This window comes from Eleginops maclovinus, chromosome 4, assembly GCF_036324505.1.
Source record: "Eleginops maclovinus isolate JMC-PN-2008 ecotype Puerto Natales chromosome 4, JC_Emac_rtc_rv5, whole genome shotgun sequence".
NCBI classification, from domain to species: Eukaryota; Metazoa; Chordata; class Actinopteri; order Perciformes; family Eleginopidae; genus Eleginops; species Eleginops maclovinus.
In genome coordinates, this window is record NC_086352.1 from 27,755,886 (window position 1) to 27,773,927 (window position 18,042).

The window sequence follows — 18,042 nt, forward strand, 5'->3', positions numbered from 1 at the left end:
AGATTTGGATTCATGATGGTAAATATAATCAACCCTTAAATCAGACTTTAGTTCACCTGGAGTAAATTCAGCAGCTACCCTGCAGTATACAAAGCCATTAAAACTAGCTGCACCTTTACCAGCTCTGATAACACTTTAATGATCAATAATTATAAAACATATCAGAGATATTATTCTGAAATGGACCAATCTGCACAATGACTACTTTTCACTTTTGGTATTTTAAGTATATTTTGAGGCTAATACTTTGGTACTTTTACTTGAGTAACATTTTCTAATTGCAGGACTTGTACTTGTAACAGTATTCCTACACTCTGGTATTTCTACTTTTACTTAAGTAAAAGAAGAGTACTTGTTCCACCTCTGCATAAGATGGAAATTACATTATTGATTTGCATGTGACCTTCATATGAAGTATTTCCATTTTATGCTACTTAAATATTGTCCTTCACTACGAGGGAAAATCTTTACTTTGCAGATTGTGATTATAAATACTAATGTCCTCAGCATATATAATGTATTATGAATAAGGAACAGCATTAACTTTATCATTACTAATGCATACTTACTGCCATCAGTCAAGGTATTTAATGTTTCCAATATTCCTATGACCAAATATTTGCTGAAAGTCATTCTCACCAGTCTTAGCTGCACTTTGTGTTTAATGCTAATCATCAAATGGTAGCACCCTAGAATGCTAAACTAATTTGTGCTTACCCTCTGCATTGTCATTTTGAGCTTGTTAGCTTGCTAATGTTAGCATTTAGCTCAAAGCTTAAAATCTATCTTGGTTTGCACATTTTTAGTTTACATCACATATTTAGTGAAAAAGACTATTGGATATTATTATTATTATTTGATTTAAAGTAATGTTTTTTCAATTACACAAATCAATCAGCACTCTAAATACTGTTGTTATTCTGCCTCAGTAGGTTTTCTTTTGGAGCTCAACACGGACGTTGACTTACATTCAACATTTACATAATTATGGAAATGTCAAAACATTTGCACACATTTATTTGCATGGCCACCAAAACACAGAGTCTGTTTCCCAGTAGTGGAAATGAAGGGATAAGATTTTTTACTGAAGTAAAATGAGGCGATATCACAGTGTGGAGTTACCTAATTAAAGCTTGCATTCGATACCTGACCTTATATTGTTGGATTATAACAAGGGATGTGTTAATGTGTTCATCACTTTAATGAGCAGCTGATAAAGATGGAGTTTACTTAAGTTAATGTACTTAAATACTCCTGGGAAGTTTAATATATGATAATGCATGACAATGTATTTGATGATTTTTTTTCAATCAATAATCAAAATCTACATAATCAATTTAGGTATTACATATATGTAGTAGTGTTACTTAACAGTGGTGTAAAGTAAATCCAATTAATAAATTAATAACTTTAAAACAGTGTTATCCCCCTCCTTTTAAACTATATACAGTATATTCCTATATGTTGCATGAATACAAAACAGCTTTGGTGAGCAGTGAATGGCTTCCAAAATAAAGACAGCTTAACATCAGAACTAAAATACAAAAGTACGCTTTTATTCTAAAAGGGTCAGTCAAAGTGTAGCAAAAATACATTTACAATATTTTCTAAATATCAATTTAGGGTATGTCATACAAAAATGAGAACTCATATCTTCATATTAATTTAGGTACATGCAGTAATAGTTGATATTGTCATATTTTAAGAGACTCTGGCTCACAATGGGAGTTAAACAACAAGGATCAACTTTCTCACTGTCTTCTATTTTCTACATTTTTTGCTATTGAAACCATTTCTAGAAGGGGAGTTCTGGAATAGTGCAAATTGTTTCTTCGCAAATTTCCAGTTCGGATCAATACAGAAGTTCGCGCCACACACCGTTGTGATCCTGTAAGAAAAAAATGTATATGGTTAGTGTTCTGTCCCCAATATGTCTACCGTAATATCCTGACTGCCAGCTAAACTTTTTCCCAACATCAAGACTCTGAGGATTACTTATTCCTTCCACAGGTTTATTGACGTTTACAAGGAAAAGGTGAAACAACGATACTATGACAGACACAAGACGTCGACAGATTGTTCTGGAATGCGAAACTTTACAACTAAAATAGATCGCTGAAATGCGCTTGGCGTGAATGAGTTTACTTCTGAACTACTGAACTACACGACACAGTGGTACGTGATTGGACATTTAGAACCATGTGATCTTTAACGTGAACACGACCTAAATAGATACACACAGGTAAATGTATAATCCATGAATACATTATATTTCTGTAATGCTAACAAGAAATAAGAACATGTATTATATTTTCTAAAACATTAAACTCAATGCTTTTTTCATACTCATAACAGAACAGTTAGAAACACAAGAAAACAAAGTGTCCGTGATGCAAAGCAGGTAAGAACACTGTACACGGATTAGCTTGGTATAGCTGATAAACTGGCAAGTGCGAAGGCTATCAGTAACGCAATACTGTCCGACTTGATTATTGATTGCAACCTTCCCCTGTCTATTGTGGAACACAAGAGTTTTCGGCACTTTCTGAAAGTAATTGACAGTAAGTACAGCCCAGTGTGTCGCAGAACGTTGACCTCAAAAACAGAGAGCCTCGCTGGGGAGAGACGTTCAAGATTAAAAACTCAATTGAGCAACACTGAGCATGTTTCAGTCACTGTGGACATTTGGTCTGACCGAAAGATGAGGGGATTCCTTGGTGTCACTGTCCACTGGATAGAGAAAGAGACAGCTAAAGAGAGGATACAGCTAAATACAAATCTCTTGGCCTGCAATCGCTTCAAAGGCTCACACACAGCTGAACGAATCTGTGACCAATTTGAGTCAATATGTGATGAATACAACATCAAAGATACATTGGACTACATTATTAGTGACAATGCTGCTAACATGCGAAAGGCATTCACTGTGTGCTTCCCCAGTGAACAAGAGGATGATGACGGAGATCATCTTGATGACCCTGATCTCTGGTGTGACTTAACCCTGGAAGAACAGCAAACGGTAGATGCTGCTATGGCAAAGAAACAGCGCCTGCAGTATTTTGCGCATACTCTTCAGCTGGTGGTGGGAGACGGTTTGAAAGAAAACAAAAGTGGCATGTCCTTTTCTTTCCAAGTTATCCAAACTTAGCTCATTGCAGCACACAAGCACAACATTCAAAGATGTGTTTGATAGTGAATTTGGGGAACAGAAAGGCCTCCCTGCTGCAGTCAACACAAGATGGAACTCAACACTGAGCCAAGTAAAGGCAGTTCAGTGTGATCATCTAAAGCTCTGTGCCATTCTAGAAAAGGCTGGGCATAAGGAGTTGTCATTCACACCACGAGAGTGGAATCTGTTGTAGGAGTTGGTGGACATCTTGAAGCCGTTTGGAGAAGCAACTGATTTGACACAGGGTGAGAAGGTCGTCACAATCAGTGCAGTTGTTCCATCCGTCTTGTCCCTCAATCATCACCTTGAGAAGCTGAAGCCTCAAGTTAGTTTCCTGAGCGGCCTGGTCGGAAGTCTCCAGGCATCCCTGAACAAAAGATTTCTTGGGATCTTCATTAACGTGAAAATGGCCGGGACTCAAGATGGGATCACTGCCCCCTTTTCAGACCCAGTCTACCTCAAAGCAGCCACCTTGGATCCAGCCTTTTCTCTGCTGTTCAATCGTGACATCAAGGCAGTGGTGGCACAACAAGTTGAAGGTAAATATTATTGACTTCAATGCAACTTTTTTTCTCGTAGTCTGATCGTATTGACAGCATCAATAATTGCATTTTTCAGTCTAACACTGTATCACCAACACCAATGGTAATAAGGGCTCTTTTGTTTCTGCTGTATGTTTTTCCAGAATTGATCCTCCAAGATGCTGCGAAGACTGAGCAACCTGTGCCTCTGGTTGATGCAGAAGAGTAAGAGGACCTTGGACAAGGAGAAGGGCTGTTTGCTGCATACCATAAGAGGCAGAAGAAGGATGTTGGGACCACTCCAGCACTACAGCTAAGTCACTAGCTAGACACAGCCGAAGGACAGAACGCCCTTTTGTTCTGGGCACTGAACATGAAGTCTCTTCCTTCACTCTTCCGAGTGGCCACCAGAGTCTCGGCAGTGCCTGCCTCTAGTGCTCCAGTGGAGCGAGTTTTCAGCCATGGTGGCATCATACTACGTCCCCATCGTGCACACATTTTGCAAATGCAATGCAGCATAGGGCCCTGACATAGAAAAGCAAAACTCTGTTCATCTGTTCATTTCACATCTAGTCCCCTTCCAGACACACACACACACACACACAAACACACACACACACACACACACACACACACACACACACACACACACACACACACACACACACACACACACACACACACACACACACACACACACACACACACACACACTTTTTTGGGAGTGAGGATATCTTGTATAAAGTGGTGACATGTTTGAAAAGGTTAAGGTTACACTTAGGTTTTGAAACGAGTTTTATAAAGTGGTAACACATTTGGAAAAGTTGCATTCAACTGTTTTTGTGATCCTCCAAATACCTGTTTGAGGGTGAAGACCTGTTTTTTAGTTCAAGGCTAGATTTAAGTTTTAAGGTGAAGAGTGTTTTGCAAAAATTAGGATCTTTTGAGACAGTTATAGTGCAATAAGCAATGGAAATACAATGTCAGCACTTTCTGTGGAAATTACATTGGCCTTTGTTTATTTCAAATGTGTTTGAACAATGTTCTTGGTTTGATAAATATATACATATCTTAAAAGCGTACATGATTTGTGTAAATATTATTTATCCGTTGTTAAAAAGACTTGAAACTCAAACGGTAGGACTTGGGACTTGACTGGGGACTTGCTTGTCTTGACTTGACTTGAAAGCAAAGACTTGAGACTAACTTGTGACTTGCAAAACAATGACTTGGTCCCACCTCTGGTAAGGTGTAAATATAAAGCAGCAGAAAATAGTTAGAAATCAGTATAAATTGTTCTAATTTTAAGTACCAGACAAAGACAGTTTACATGCTGGTTAACTAAACATCTCCCTCTGGTGGAGTTGTTCATTTTTGGTTTTACTGGTTAGCAGCTGGCACTGTATGTAATGTCACCACTGTGTAAATGTGTTTTTAAATGTGTGAATAATGCAGTGTGTTGAAAACGCATTCAGTGAGCGTTAAGACTAGAAGAACAGTATGAAACTGTAGTCCATTTACCACTTATCAAGTCATAATTAATTTATAAAATAAAAACTTAACAGGTGGAATTGCTACAATATGAGGTACTGTTAGTTTACTTTTATTATTGGTTTCCTTAATTATTACTGTAATCTGCAACAAACACGAACAATCAATAAAATAACCACAAAACAAAGTAATTAATTTTAGTGTTAGACTTTGAAAGAAGCCCATTCTTTTTTGAGAGCATAATTATTTCATACATTTATTCGTATATTATTGCTGATTATATTTTGCTGCTAATAATGTGATTATATTCTTACTCAAGGCTCTTACTTGTGAAGTAAAATGTATACCTTGTATTATTGCTGCGTTTACGTAAACTAAGGAACACATGGGGTGTATTAGATTAACATGCACACATGTATAAACTTACACAATTGCTTTGGATGGACAGTCACTCAAGGTCATCGCCATGTGTTTCACAGCAGCTCTCGGAATCTTTGTTTGATTGAAGCCGAGACAACATCCCACTCGTGAAGCTGATGGTGCAACCGGACCTGTGAACACAAACAAACACACAGTTAATACCAAACACAGTTTACATTGATAGCTCACAGAGAAATCAAGCTAAAGTACTGACCGGCAGAGCAGTGAAGCATGAAGCAGGTCAGCAGCACAAGAGTCACCAGAGTCTGCATAGTTCAGAGATGGAAGAGCTTCTGTTGGGATGAAAGCCTGTAATCTTCAAGGTTTGAAGTGTGATAGAAATCTGCTCTGTGCCCCCTTTATTTATACAACTCCTGCCTCCAATAGCTCTACATCATTGCTGAGTCATCTTTTCAGATAGCAACTGATTCTCAGAAGAAAAAAAGAGTATCTATTTTCCGCCACAGTTCTCAACATCTGTTTTCTGCAATACAGGGAAAATATGACGGTAGCACATGTAAAACAATTCTTTAAAAAGCTTTACACAGGATATGGAGAGGGCTTGCTTTCTCCTTGGATTTCTTTCTTTCAACATTATGCAAGCACTTTTATCTGCACACTCACACTTTAATATCATTTTAAATCTGTGAATTGGTGCAAAAATATGTCTGTGTATCCCAGCTTAAAAACTTAACACCTTTTTCTTAATTTGTAATAAAATCACCAATATAAACACTGCACTGAAATGCATGTTGAATGGTAGTGGGCAACTGAACATTGACTCCATACTCCATACAAATGCTGCAGAACATTCAATAAAAATTATCTTTCCAAAGATGAATCAGTTTTTTTCTAGATTTTTCTGATTCTGATCTGGTTTTTATGCATTAATGCACACATTACAAAATCAAGCGTGTTTTAGCAATAGATGCTCTACATCATAGCAGTAATAAATGGTAAGCATGGTGAACAACAACATTCAAGTACTACATGCAGGTTAATGCGTCACTAATAACGATCCAGGAATAAAATAAAGTAAAGCCCTGACAGTAGCCACTGCACTTGTACTTTAAGCACATTTTGCTGCTAACACTACTGTACTTTTACATTGTTACGTGTCAGTGTGTCTGCTTGTGTGTTTTTGTTTGTGTCTCTCCCCTTCTTCCCCTGATTGTCTCCCTGCGGGTGCAGCTTCTCCCTCAGATGATCCCAATCCCTAATAATACCTGCATAAAGGCCTAAGGAAAGCTGTAGCCCCTTTCTCCCTCTTACCCCTCAACACCGTGACACATGGCCCTCTTTGAGTGCCCGAGTTGTTGTGTTTTCTTTGTTAAAATCGTAGGTTTATTCCCCTCTAACCAAGAGTTTTGCTCCTTATTGTGTTGTGGCTTTTGAGTCTGTCGTAACAACATGATGAGTATTGGAATGCACGACTTGTAATAAAGTAGCTCTATACTTTTATATCATTACTTATAATGAAGCCAATTATTTAAATACTTGTTCAACCACTGTGCTACAGTAGCCATGATATTAGAACAGTGATTCTATTCCAGCAGTCGTATAAATACATTAATCTGTTGAACGTAGAAGTATATTAATTATCAGACCTGCATTAGTGTAACATTGAGGGTTGAGATTCAGTTCACTTTCTCTTCCTCATCTGTTTACAAAAGAAAACTGAACTGATCAGCATTTCTAAGAACAAAGTGTAGCTGTTATTTTCACAGAAGTCATTCACAAAAATCTGTTTTCACTTCATCATTCTGATTATATGATGACATCCTTTCATGCACCAGCTGAAAACTTTTAAGTAACATTTTAAAATAAAACATTAACAGGCATCAATTAGTGAATGAAAAAATAATATATTTTCTTTGTTGGCAAACACTAGAGAACACTGATAAGAATCATTATGTATTTCTTTACAAGACAGGCGTATCAGAATCAGAATACCTTCATTGGTCCCACAGAGGGGAAATTCACAGTTGTTACAGCAAAGAGCCAAAGATAGCTTAATATTTCTCCAGAAACATAACAAATATAAAGGATAAAAAACTAGAAATTACACAATATACAAAATACACATCCAGTACCAATAACAGTTTAGCGATATAGTAAAGGGGTGAAAGTATAACATGTGGTAGTCTATATTGCACAGCTTTTTACAGTAGCCTAAATAAACTGTATTGCACAACAGGAGCGTTTTCGTCATTGTTATGCTGTGTGTGTGGGGGGGGGGGCCTACTAGGTCTTTCCATGAGACACTGTGGGTATAGCAGCCTGTCGGTGAAAGAGCTGCACAGTGCGGACAGGGTGTCCAGGAGGGGGTGGGACACACCATTAAGGATGGCTGATGCCACAACAGAGACATAGAAGGTCTGAAAAACCCCCTTGCACCTCAAAAGACCTCAGTCTCCTCATAGCTACAGTCTGCTCTGTCCCTTCTTGTGCAGGGTAGCAGAGTGATCAGACCAGTCCAGTTTATTGTTCAGATGAACACCAAGGTACTTGTACGATTCCACAATCTCGACGTCCGCTCCCTGGATGTTCACGTGTGGGGGGAGAGTGTTTGCACCTTCTAAAGTCTACCACCAGTAGTGGACCGAGAATGATTACCTGAGGAACCTAAGACTAATTACATTTGTAAATGAAAACGTGTTTCAATTCATCAAGATTTTGCTTGGATTTTTTACTTTTCGTTCATCGTGGAGCAAAGAAAACAAAGATTTTCCTTAAGAATCAAAGGTCAACACACAAGGTGAGTTATTTAAATAGCCATTTTGTTGGTGAAGTATACCTTTCATACCACATTCATGGTAATAAGTAGTAGTAGCCATCAGAAGTTGACGATCTGTCAAATTCAGGTGGAAATGAACCCACATTGCCTCAGTGACAGAGAGTTATGGTTTCCAAGGAGGCTTTTTCTCGAGGAGGAGGAAGTGTGTCTAAAAGAACAAACTTCCTTTCTAGACATTCTGAGATTCCATTGGGGGAATTTCTGCCTGTTTATTACCAAGTATGTGGCATGTTTATAGAAAGACTACCGAGGAGAGACAAGGAAGTGAAAATATTAATAGAAGTAGAAAACGACTGAGTAAGAACATTTTAGAGTTACATTACTCCCATTACATTGAATTTGTAATTTGTTTTTAAAAATGAGCCATTCAACTTCCCCAATAAGTAGCTTTGAGCAGCCAGTCATACAGTCCTATATCTTGTATTGAAGCCACTGTGGATAGACAGACTGAAACGTACAGTGCATACAGTGTATGCAAGGATGCAGTGTTGGAAGAAGTACTCAGATTCTTTACTTAAGTAGAAAAAAATAAATAAATAAAATGGTCTTTAAGTTCTCCATTACAAGTAAAAGTCCTGATTTCAAACTTGACTTAAGTAAAAGTACAAAAGTATTAGCGTCAAAATAAACTTAAGTTACAAAACGTTAAAGTACTCAGTCTGCACAATGTCTCATTTCACAATTACATAAAATGTACTTGAGTACTTCAAGTATCAAAATTAAAATTACTTGTTGCAGAATGGATCTTTTCACAATATTATACTACTGTGATTATAAGGTTATCCCGTTTGTATACATGTAAGCATTTTAGTATTGTAGCTTGTCAGAGCAATTTAGATACATTTAGATTAGGAGTACAGTGCTGCATTACACCATATCAGCATATATGTGTTGTTATGCTAGTAACTGTAACTGTGAACATTAAATACATTTAGTAGAATAAAAAGTACACTATATGCCTCTGAAATGTATCAGCTTAGAAGTATAATTTTGCAATAAATGGAGATACTAAGTAAGTAAAATGCCACTGCAAGGATATACACTGTACATACAGTATAGGTAGAGGAAACTAAACATGACACAAGAGGGGAAAACATTTCAAAATGAAACAGGAAACAGCAAACCCAAAACAAGAATGGTCAAGAATCATGACGTATAATATTTCATTATTTGACTATATTCATTGATGCATTAAAGTGTTCATCAATTGAATGATGCAGCTGATAAAGTGGAGCTATATCTTATGAATTCCCTCTTGAAGGCTCAAGAGTTAGTGTTATCTCGAACTATAATATTACACCATTCATTAATTTGATGATCATATCATTAATACAATTCAGAAAAAGCAACAGAAGCTATCGGATTAACGAGTAAAGTAAAAAATACAGAATATTAATCTAAGATGTATTGAATCAAAAATATGAAATGGCAGAAAATGAAACTAACTGATTTTATATACAGAATTTAATTAATTGAACTTTTTTAATTTCATTTTTCAAACCTGTTAGAGTAAATTGCTGAAAGCAGCTTCATTACTTGACATACTGTATTTGCGTAATTTTATATATCTGATCTTTATTTTTTGTATCGCCTTATAATGTCTCCACAGCAACAAGCTTTTGTATCATTGTTACACATAATTTATTTTCAATAACTAGAACATTTTCAGATGTTTTTGATTGCAGTTAAGAGTATCTCTCTTCATTGGATACATACTTGAGCCATTAGCATTATGCAGCGGTTCCCGAACTTTTTTTTGCGGCGCACGTCCCCTTCTACGTCCCAACCGGGTTGACGCACCCCCAAAAAAACTCAACAAAGCTTTGTTCTACCACCATATAAATAACTTTGTCATGAGACGTTCCACTTGACAGTTTCCCTGATTTCAGCCAGTTAATCATATTTGAAAGAATGAATGAAACGAGTTGGCGCGCATATATCCTAGGCTACAGTGAAACTGTTATATCAAAAACTAATAAATTATAGTTTTTTGATTCAAAATAAAAGGGATTTCAAAGGAAATGTTTATTGTTCCTGTTTTTTATTGTAGCCTATGGAAAAATCCCACTTAAAAAACAACACTGTAATATTTTTTAGACCAGACCACCACCACATTTTTCATCTCGCGCACCCCCTGGTGGCAGCTCGCGCAACCCAGGGGGTGCGCGCACCACACTTTGGGAATCTCTGATCTAGTCGCTGCTCTCAGGATAGCGTGCTAGCGTGGAGAGTCATGGCCAAAAGAACATAGACCCCTGCATATGTGGTATTTAACATGCCACAGGGCGTGTATCTGCTGCTACTAGATTTTGGCAGTCTGGTACCTGGGAGGGAAGTTTTGGAGGTTGTAGAAGCCAGTGGCGGCTGGTGGAGTTTTCTCCAGGGGGGGCTATAACTCCAAAATGTATATATTAAAAAAAAGCATGCATACAAAGGTATCAAACGAGTGTATTTACATAAATGAAAACAACAAAAACAACATTATAGATAGATAGATAGAAGTGCAAAGAGAAACAAGTGCGATATATAGAGTATGTACAGTATATGCAGTTAAGAGTGATTATGTAAAGATAAGGGCAGTATAAAGAGGTGGGAATAATTGGAATAGTATAAACAGATGTAGTATGAACAAATATACAGATGTGCTATATTACTATACAGATGGCCAATATATAATAAATATCTATCTATCTCTATCTCTCTCTATCTATCTCTAGATATATCTCTAGATCTATATATTTAAATAATGTATATCATATATAACATGGACAATACACATACTTTATGACAGAAGGCTGTGACGTCAGCCCCGCCGCCAAATCCAGCTGCATTCAGCTCGGGGCGCAGGAGAGGTGCGCCCGAACATCGTCATATCTCTTGTATTGAAGAGGAGCTACTGCGCATGTACAACTTTTAACGAGAGTCAGGGCAGAAATACGTCACCAATCAGGCAATGTCAACGAACGAAACAACTTTACTCATCATTAACTATGAAATATTTATCTTGCACATCTAAAAAAATATATACATATATTTCGAAATATTTTAATTTTATTATTTCATTTTTATTAAAAAAATGTTATGTCTTATTCAAGGAAATGTGGTGAGAGGTGAGTGGTGGGGCGGTGCCCTAGCGCCCTCTATTGGCCAGCCGCCACTGGTAGAAGCTGTGTTTGATATTTAGACACAAGTATATGTAGGAGACAAAATAATAGAAACACCTGGCAGTTTAACACTTCAACAGGACCACCAACTCCAATCCCAGCAACAAATCAGAGATTAGAGAAAAGTCCAATAACACCAAAACAAATTACTCATCAAAACCTTTTTCTTGCTTTTCAATTAATCATGTGAGCACAAGGACATTGGAGCAACAAAATTGCCATTACAGTGTATAAACACGTATTTATGTAAACGTGCCCTGTTGTCGACAGAAGTATATACACATAATGATATATTATTAGGCTTCACGAAAATGAGCTGTTTACAGTTTGTCTTATACACACTTCAAATCAAAAATCAAAAACAACCAAGTTTAATTTTAATCTTTTTATTGTTTAGGTCATCCTAATTTAAATTCAATATTCAAATATTTAAATTAAAAGTTATTTTTAAATATTGTCTTTAAAGAGGAAAGCATAACTAGAGCAATACTCATTCACGCATATTATCTAAAATGTGAAAAATAATCAAAGTTCTCCCTACAAACACTCAAATCACAACAACATAAAACAAATAATTAAAATGTAACACACTATACACAACTGAATCTATGACTCTTTAAAGAACTGGTGCAACATGGGCCAGAACAAACACATCAGTGCGCTCCTATATGTTTATCCCGTCAGGTAAAGCAGTCGTCCGTCTTTCTGATACGTTCATGTCTCTGAATCTCAATGGGGTGTCCCCGCCATTCCTCAAGGGGCAGAGAGGGCTGTGATTAGATGTCTGTGTGTGTGTGTGTGTGTGTGTGTGGGGGGGGGGGTGTCGAGCAGGTGAGGCCTTTCCAGAAGATGGCTTCTTGTTTTTAAAAACCAAAGGTGTTCTCCCCACTGTAAGCCACGTATAAAAAGCCGTCTTCGTCCTTCTCTTTCTCGTACAGCTGCCCCATCGTGATGCTAAGACAAGGAGAAGACAGTTTATAAATGACATCTACAGTAGGAACCAATTGTCGCACAGCTCACAAACCAAATTGAGAGTAGGTGAATCAGTTCATTTTTGCTAAATTACTGTTATAATTACTTTACTCAGGGCAAAAAAAAAATCTCTCTTGAACAAGAAGTTTATCGAATAAACCCCTCATTGCAACCAGCAAAAATAAAATCTTGCTCCAAAAACCTGTGGTGGGAGAAGTACTCAGATCTTGTGATGGATGGACGGAAGTACCAGAGTGTAGGAATACTCTGTCACAGTAAAAGTCCTGCATTCAAAATATTACTCAAGTAAAAGTAATGAAGTATCAGCCTCAAAATATACTTAAAATACCAAAAGTGAAAGTAGTCATTGTTTGATTGGTCCATTTCAGAATAATATCTCTGATATGTTTTATAATTATTGGTCATTAAAGTGTTCTCAGAGCTGGTAAAGGTGCAGCTAGTTTTAATAACTTTGTATACTGCAGGGTAGCTGCTGAATTTACTCCAGGTGGACTAAAGTCTAAGTGTTGATTATATTTCACATCATTAATCCAAATCTGTAAAGCAACTAAAGGTATTTAATAAATGTAGTGGAGTAAAAGTACACCATTTACATCTGCATTGTAGTAGAGTTGAAGTACAAAGTACCGCAACATTGTACTTAAGTATAGTACTTGAGGGAATGTACTTAACATTTAAAGTCCTGCTGTGGCCCCTGAATATATCTCTGTGTGACAGGGCTAAAAATACTCTCTAAAAGTGTTGAGTAATGACTGGCAGGTCACAGAGGGCTGATGGGTGTAACTAAAGCTCATTCTGAATGTTGTTAGGATTGTCTCTGTGTTAAATCAGCCTTAATATACGGTCCAAATCAAAAATTAACTTGTGGAGTTTTGCATTAAGTTATGTTTTTCCAACGTCATTCTCCAGTTAATATTTTACAGGTGTGTGTTCATAAAAAAGGTACAACAAAATCCCTCAGCCTGCCCTGCATCTTTTTACTCCTTTGATTAATTTCTTCAATATAAAAAGAAGCCCTGACACATTTTCACTCAACCATGAGAAAGAAATGATTGAGTTATGAAACCAAAGGGGAAATTAAAACAGGACAGTCACTCCATCCACTCTGACAGTGTTCCTTTTGATAAAAGCCATAAACGTGATTTGACTCTAGCTTTATCTCAAATAGCTTTTGATGAACAAGGCATTTCTGTAACGCCAGATCCTTTCAGAACAAATGACCTCAGCCCTGCTTTGAAACTGGCACCGTAAAGTGTTTTAGATCAGTCGATTAATCTAATAAAGAAAACCAATGCTACTTTTTGGGGAAAATGAATTACTTGTTTCAATCGAAATTCTGAATATTTTCTGGTTCAACCTTCTCAAATGTATTGACAACTGATGGACAGCTTGACTACGTCATAAATTATAGTAATCTATAACATATTTTTCGACAAATTAAGCACTTTGAAGACAAAACTTTGATCTCTCCAAGGCAGGGAGGAAGTTTTTCACTACTTTTTGATACCTTATACACTAAACGATGAAATTAGATGGAAAGTAGTATAATTGTGAGTCACAGCCTTATATAAGACCAAAACTACAAGTGCAAAATCTAAAGATATTCAGTTTAAAAAAAGTTAAACTTCCCTTCTGAGAAGTACATTTTTGCCAAGTAAAGAGACATTTCTTTTCAATTAATTATCAAAAATGGATTCCAATTATTCATTCTTATTCTGGATGTTAGAAGGCACAACCTGACTGTCAAGTTTGTAACCGCAAACATTACAATATAATTAAATAATTGTTAACCTGAATCATGTCATTTATTTGTGGCCCTGAAGTAAATTCTCTGAGGCATGGTCACACTTCTCAGCCCGTGAACTGGGAAACTTTGAAATTGATTAAACGCCCCCCCCCCCCCCCCCCCCCCCAGTTTCTTGGCCCTCACCTGGACTGCGGCACAGTCTTGTCCACAAACAGGAAGATTGCCTTCTCAGAGGGCAGCTGGATGCGTTTCCTGATGATCCACATGAACTGAGCCACTGTGATGTCAGAGGGGACCAGGTACTTCCTCTTGTCGATGTCCACTATCTGTGATCCAGACACTTTCTCCACAATCACCTGACAAAGCACACAGAAGCATTGATTACAGACCAGTACTGAATCACTAAGCAGGCTAAATCAGCTGCGACATCGCAGAAGTTTCACTCACCGGGACCCGGTCAGGGTACTTGTTTCGGATTTTGGCTGACTCTATGCATCGATGTTCTGGTGGACAAAAAAGAACATTTTAGTTAATTTTGGGAATGTTCTAGACAACAACAAACTCCTGTAGAGAGACCAGAGGCAAAGCAGTGATGGACAAAAATCTATATTTAACCGCTAAGGAGAAAGATTCACAAGCAGCTGCTGTGGATTAGTAGACAACATCCTACAGTCACTTAAAATGTGAATGTACATCATCAATAAAACATCTTAGCTTAACAACATTTTAGCTCTTTGCATCATGAATACTACAAAAATTAGTCTCGACGTTTTTGCAGTTTTTGCTTCTATGATGTATTTTATTATTTTTATAGATATATACAGTAGCAAGACTAATGCCACATCAGTGAAAAAGTGTTTGTCAAGTAATTAATTAATTATGATTTTTCACTATTTTAAATGTTTAATTGCTAATCAATTCATAGAAAAAAGATCAACAGATGATTCAAGAGTGAAAACAAATGCGCTGTAATGTTGTTTAGCTGTGAAACTGGATACAAACACCCTCCTTTTCTCAGTAATCATAGGGGGTTGTGGGTAATGTAGTCACTGACATCCACAATAACACTGTGGTTGCCAACTGCAGTATTCTCATTAGTTTTATACTTTTGACATTTGAAACAGCTACACTTCCAATAACCACATTTTCTCTCAACAGCAATATGTAAAACTCATAGAAAATAACATGGAAACTGTTTTTAAAGCCTGATAAACACTAGTAGCTACAAACAGCTGGCCTGTCAACAGGAAGTCGACTGATGTTATGAATATATTAGGAGTGCTTAAAATGCCAGATATGTTTTAGATTCATATTCATAAATGCAAAGTGTTGCTGCTCTCCTTGTCTCTTACGTGTTTTCATAATTCATGTTAGTTGCCATTGTTTGAATAAGGGGCAAACCAGCGCTCAGGCCTACCAAAACAACTGTTGTTCTGTCCTGGTGACGCCTGTTGGGCCTCCAGTTATACCAAGGGAAAAGGGAAATTAAATGACAAGCTATATTGCTGCGCACAACCCAGTTCTATTATCCAGCTGCTCACTGAAACTCAATACATAATGGAGGCTTTAGCAGCTTAATGGGTCTCCTTGGTCTCAACATCCACCGCCTGCCTTAAACCAGGTCGTCGTCAGAGTTGAAATAAGAACAAAGACAGGATGCTTTGTTCACATACAGGGACCCGACACATCGTATTTCAAGTAGAGACAAGTTCAATGCCTTTTACATCAGTTGTCAATCATTTTAGCTGCTGTTATGTGTCGATAGAGCTAGCTTACAAACCACAGCTTCCTATATAAACAAAAGCCTAAAGGACAGGCCAGTCTATGTGATGCCCTAAGTATTTGAAGGGATTTACTGATCAATACAGTCTAATTACTTCCTGTACCACCTAAATACAGGATTCCTCTTCACAAAGTGTAACTGACATTGAAGAGGTATTTGTTATCTTTTAAAAACAGCAGCCTCCTCCTCTTACCCAAGGAGTGATCCTCTTTGAACATCCATTTCATGTTTCCGGGCTCTTTTTCACTCGATGCAGCTGAAAATGATAATAACTACGATATAATGTCTTTCTTAATATCTTTCTTTAAAGGTGTCGACTGAATAGCGAGTTTTAAATTTAACGTAGAGACGGGCAGAGCTCAGCTCGCAACACTTCGGAGCAAAACAACAACCAACAAGCTCCTCTGGCTGCCCCGATGGTGACGTCACTCTCGGACTGATCTATTCTGCCGCAAGCTGCAGGGGGGTAATAAATGCTGTTAACGTTTTAAAGGCTCATAGCAACAATGAACACGTAATGCAGTCTATGAAAGAACTACACTTAAACAAATTTAGTAACGTTCCTACAAACATACAGCCAAAAAGTGTTTCATTGTATTGTATATTAATAATGTATTCATGAGCGATATGACTCAAGACTGTTGAGAGATCTTGTGCATTAACAGCAATGTGCAAAATAGACACTTTTCTTGAAACACTGTGCAATAATAATAATAATCATCATCATCATCATCATCATCATCATCATCATCATCATCATCATCATCATCATCGTTATAATGTCTCAACACCTTACATTACACATGTCACTGAGTTCTGAAGTAGCTGCTCATCATTTGTATTTTTATTGTTTGCCATGGATGTGTTGGTACACACTAAAAAATGCTGGGTTCTTTCATCAACCTAAACGATGGGTGTAGAATGTTGGGTCATTTTGTTGATTTAAATCTACAGTGCTGGATAGTTTACAGCCCCCCAGCCTCTGGGTTGGAGGCTAGGTCACAGTCAGTGACAGCTGAAACCGGAAAAAAAAAAAACAAGTAGGTATTTATTTATTTTTTATTTGTTTTATTCTAGTTTAGCTAATGTGTGATTTTCTTCTTTATACTATTATGGTAGCTTATTCTGTGTTAGTGCATGCCTTTTTATTTTTTGACCTACTATGCCACTTTTGCTGTAACAAATATACATTTCCCTGCTGTGAGACTAATAAAGGATTTTGGATTCTGATACTCTAGGTATACATTGTTCACTATATATATATATATATATATATATATATATATATATATATGAGGTGGTTATGTCTATTTTGTATTTTATTTAACTTTTCATTCATGTGCAATGCTTGTCTACATGCGGCTGTGACAAAATAATTTCCCAATGAATATCCCATGAATAAAAGCATATTGTATCTTTTCTAATCGTAATAGGTACAACTTCGAGAGACAAAAAAATACAACAACATCATTAAATGTGTAAATCTCACTCAAGTGAAATTACAATAAAACAAATGAAACCTAAAGTAACACAAGTGAAACTACTCATCACGATGGTCATTTCAGAATAATGTATTTTATATGGTCATATTATAGTTATTGCTGCATTAATGTGTACAACTCTTTGACATTGCAACTGGTAAAGATGGAGCTGATTTCACTTCCTCTAACAGCTAGGTAAAGACTTGATGTATTGTGCTAAGTGTCTTGTGACTAAAAGAACAACTTTAATGTGGTGGAGTTAAAATAACCATATTAGCCTCCAAATGGTAGTTCAATAGAAGTATATAAAGCAGAATAAAATGGAAATTGTATTTAAAAAGTCTACTAAAGTAAATGACTTTGTATTCCTCAATATACATTAGGTAAAGCCAACAGATATTTTATGTAACAGGGTCCAGCAGCAATTAAGACAGAGAAGCATAAAATCCTCACATTGGATAAGCTGAAACCAGCGG

General features: G+C 36.9%; 2 protein-coding genes across 2 annotated transcripts; both read right to left on the reverse strand.

Annotated features, from left to right (window-relative positions):
• Positions 1-1,706: 1,706 nt before the first annotated feature.
• Positions 1,707-5,952, reverse strand: LOC134863509 (C-C motif chemokine 18-like). Its single transcript, XM_063882066.1, has 3 exons — positions 5,816-5,952; positions 5,609-5,732; positions 1,707-1,888 (listed from the first exon to the last, which is right to left on the reverse strand). The coding sequence occupies exons 1-3, from the start codon at positions 5,871-5,873 to the stop codon at positions 1,762-1,764; spliced, it is 309 nt and encodes a 102-aa protein (XP_063738136.1). The 5' UTR covers positions 5,874-5,952; the 3' UTR covers positions 1,707-1,761.
• A 5,980-nt stretch (positions 5,953-11,932) lies between these two features.
• Positions 11,933-16,525, reverse strand: LOC134863473 (gamma-aminobutyric acid receptor-associated protein-like 2). The gene is made up of 4 exons (XM_063882010.1): positions 16,279-16,525; positions 14,750-14,805; positions 14,486-14,658; positions 11,933-12,516 (listed from the first exon to the last, which is right to left on the reverse strand). Exons 1-4 carry the CDS (start codon positions 16,310-16,312, stop codon positions 12,426-12,428), a joined length of 354 nt encoding a protein of 117 aa, XP_063738080.1. The 5' UTR covers positions 16,313-16,525; the 3' UTR covers positions 11,933-12,425.
• Between the last annotated feature and the right edge of the window lie 1,517 nt (positions 16,526-18,042).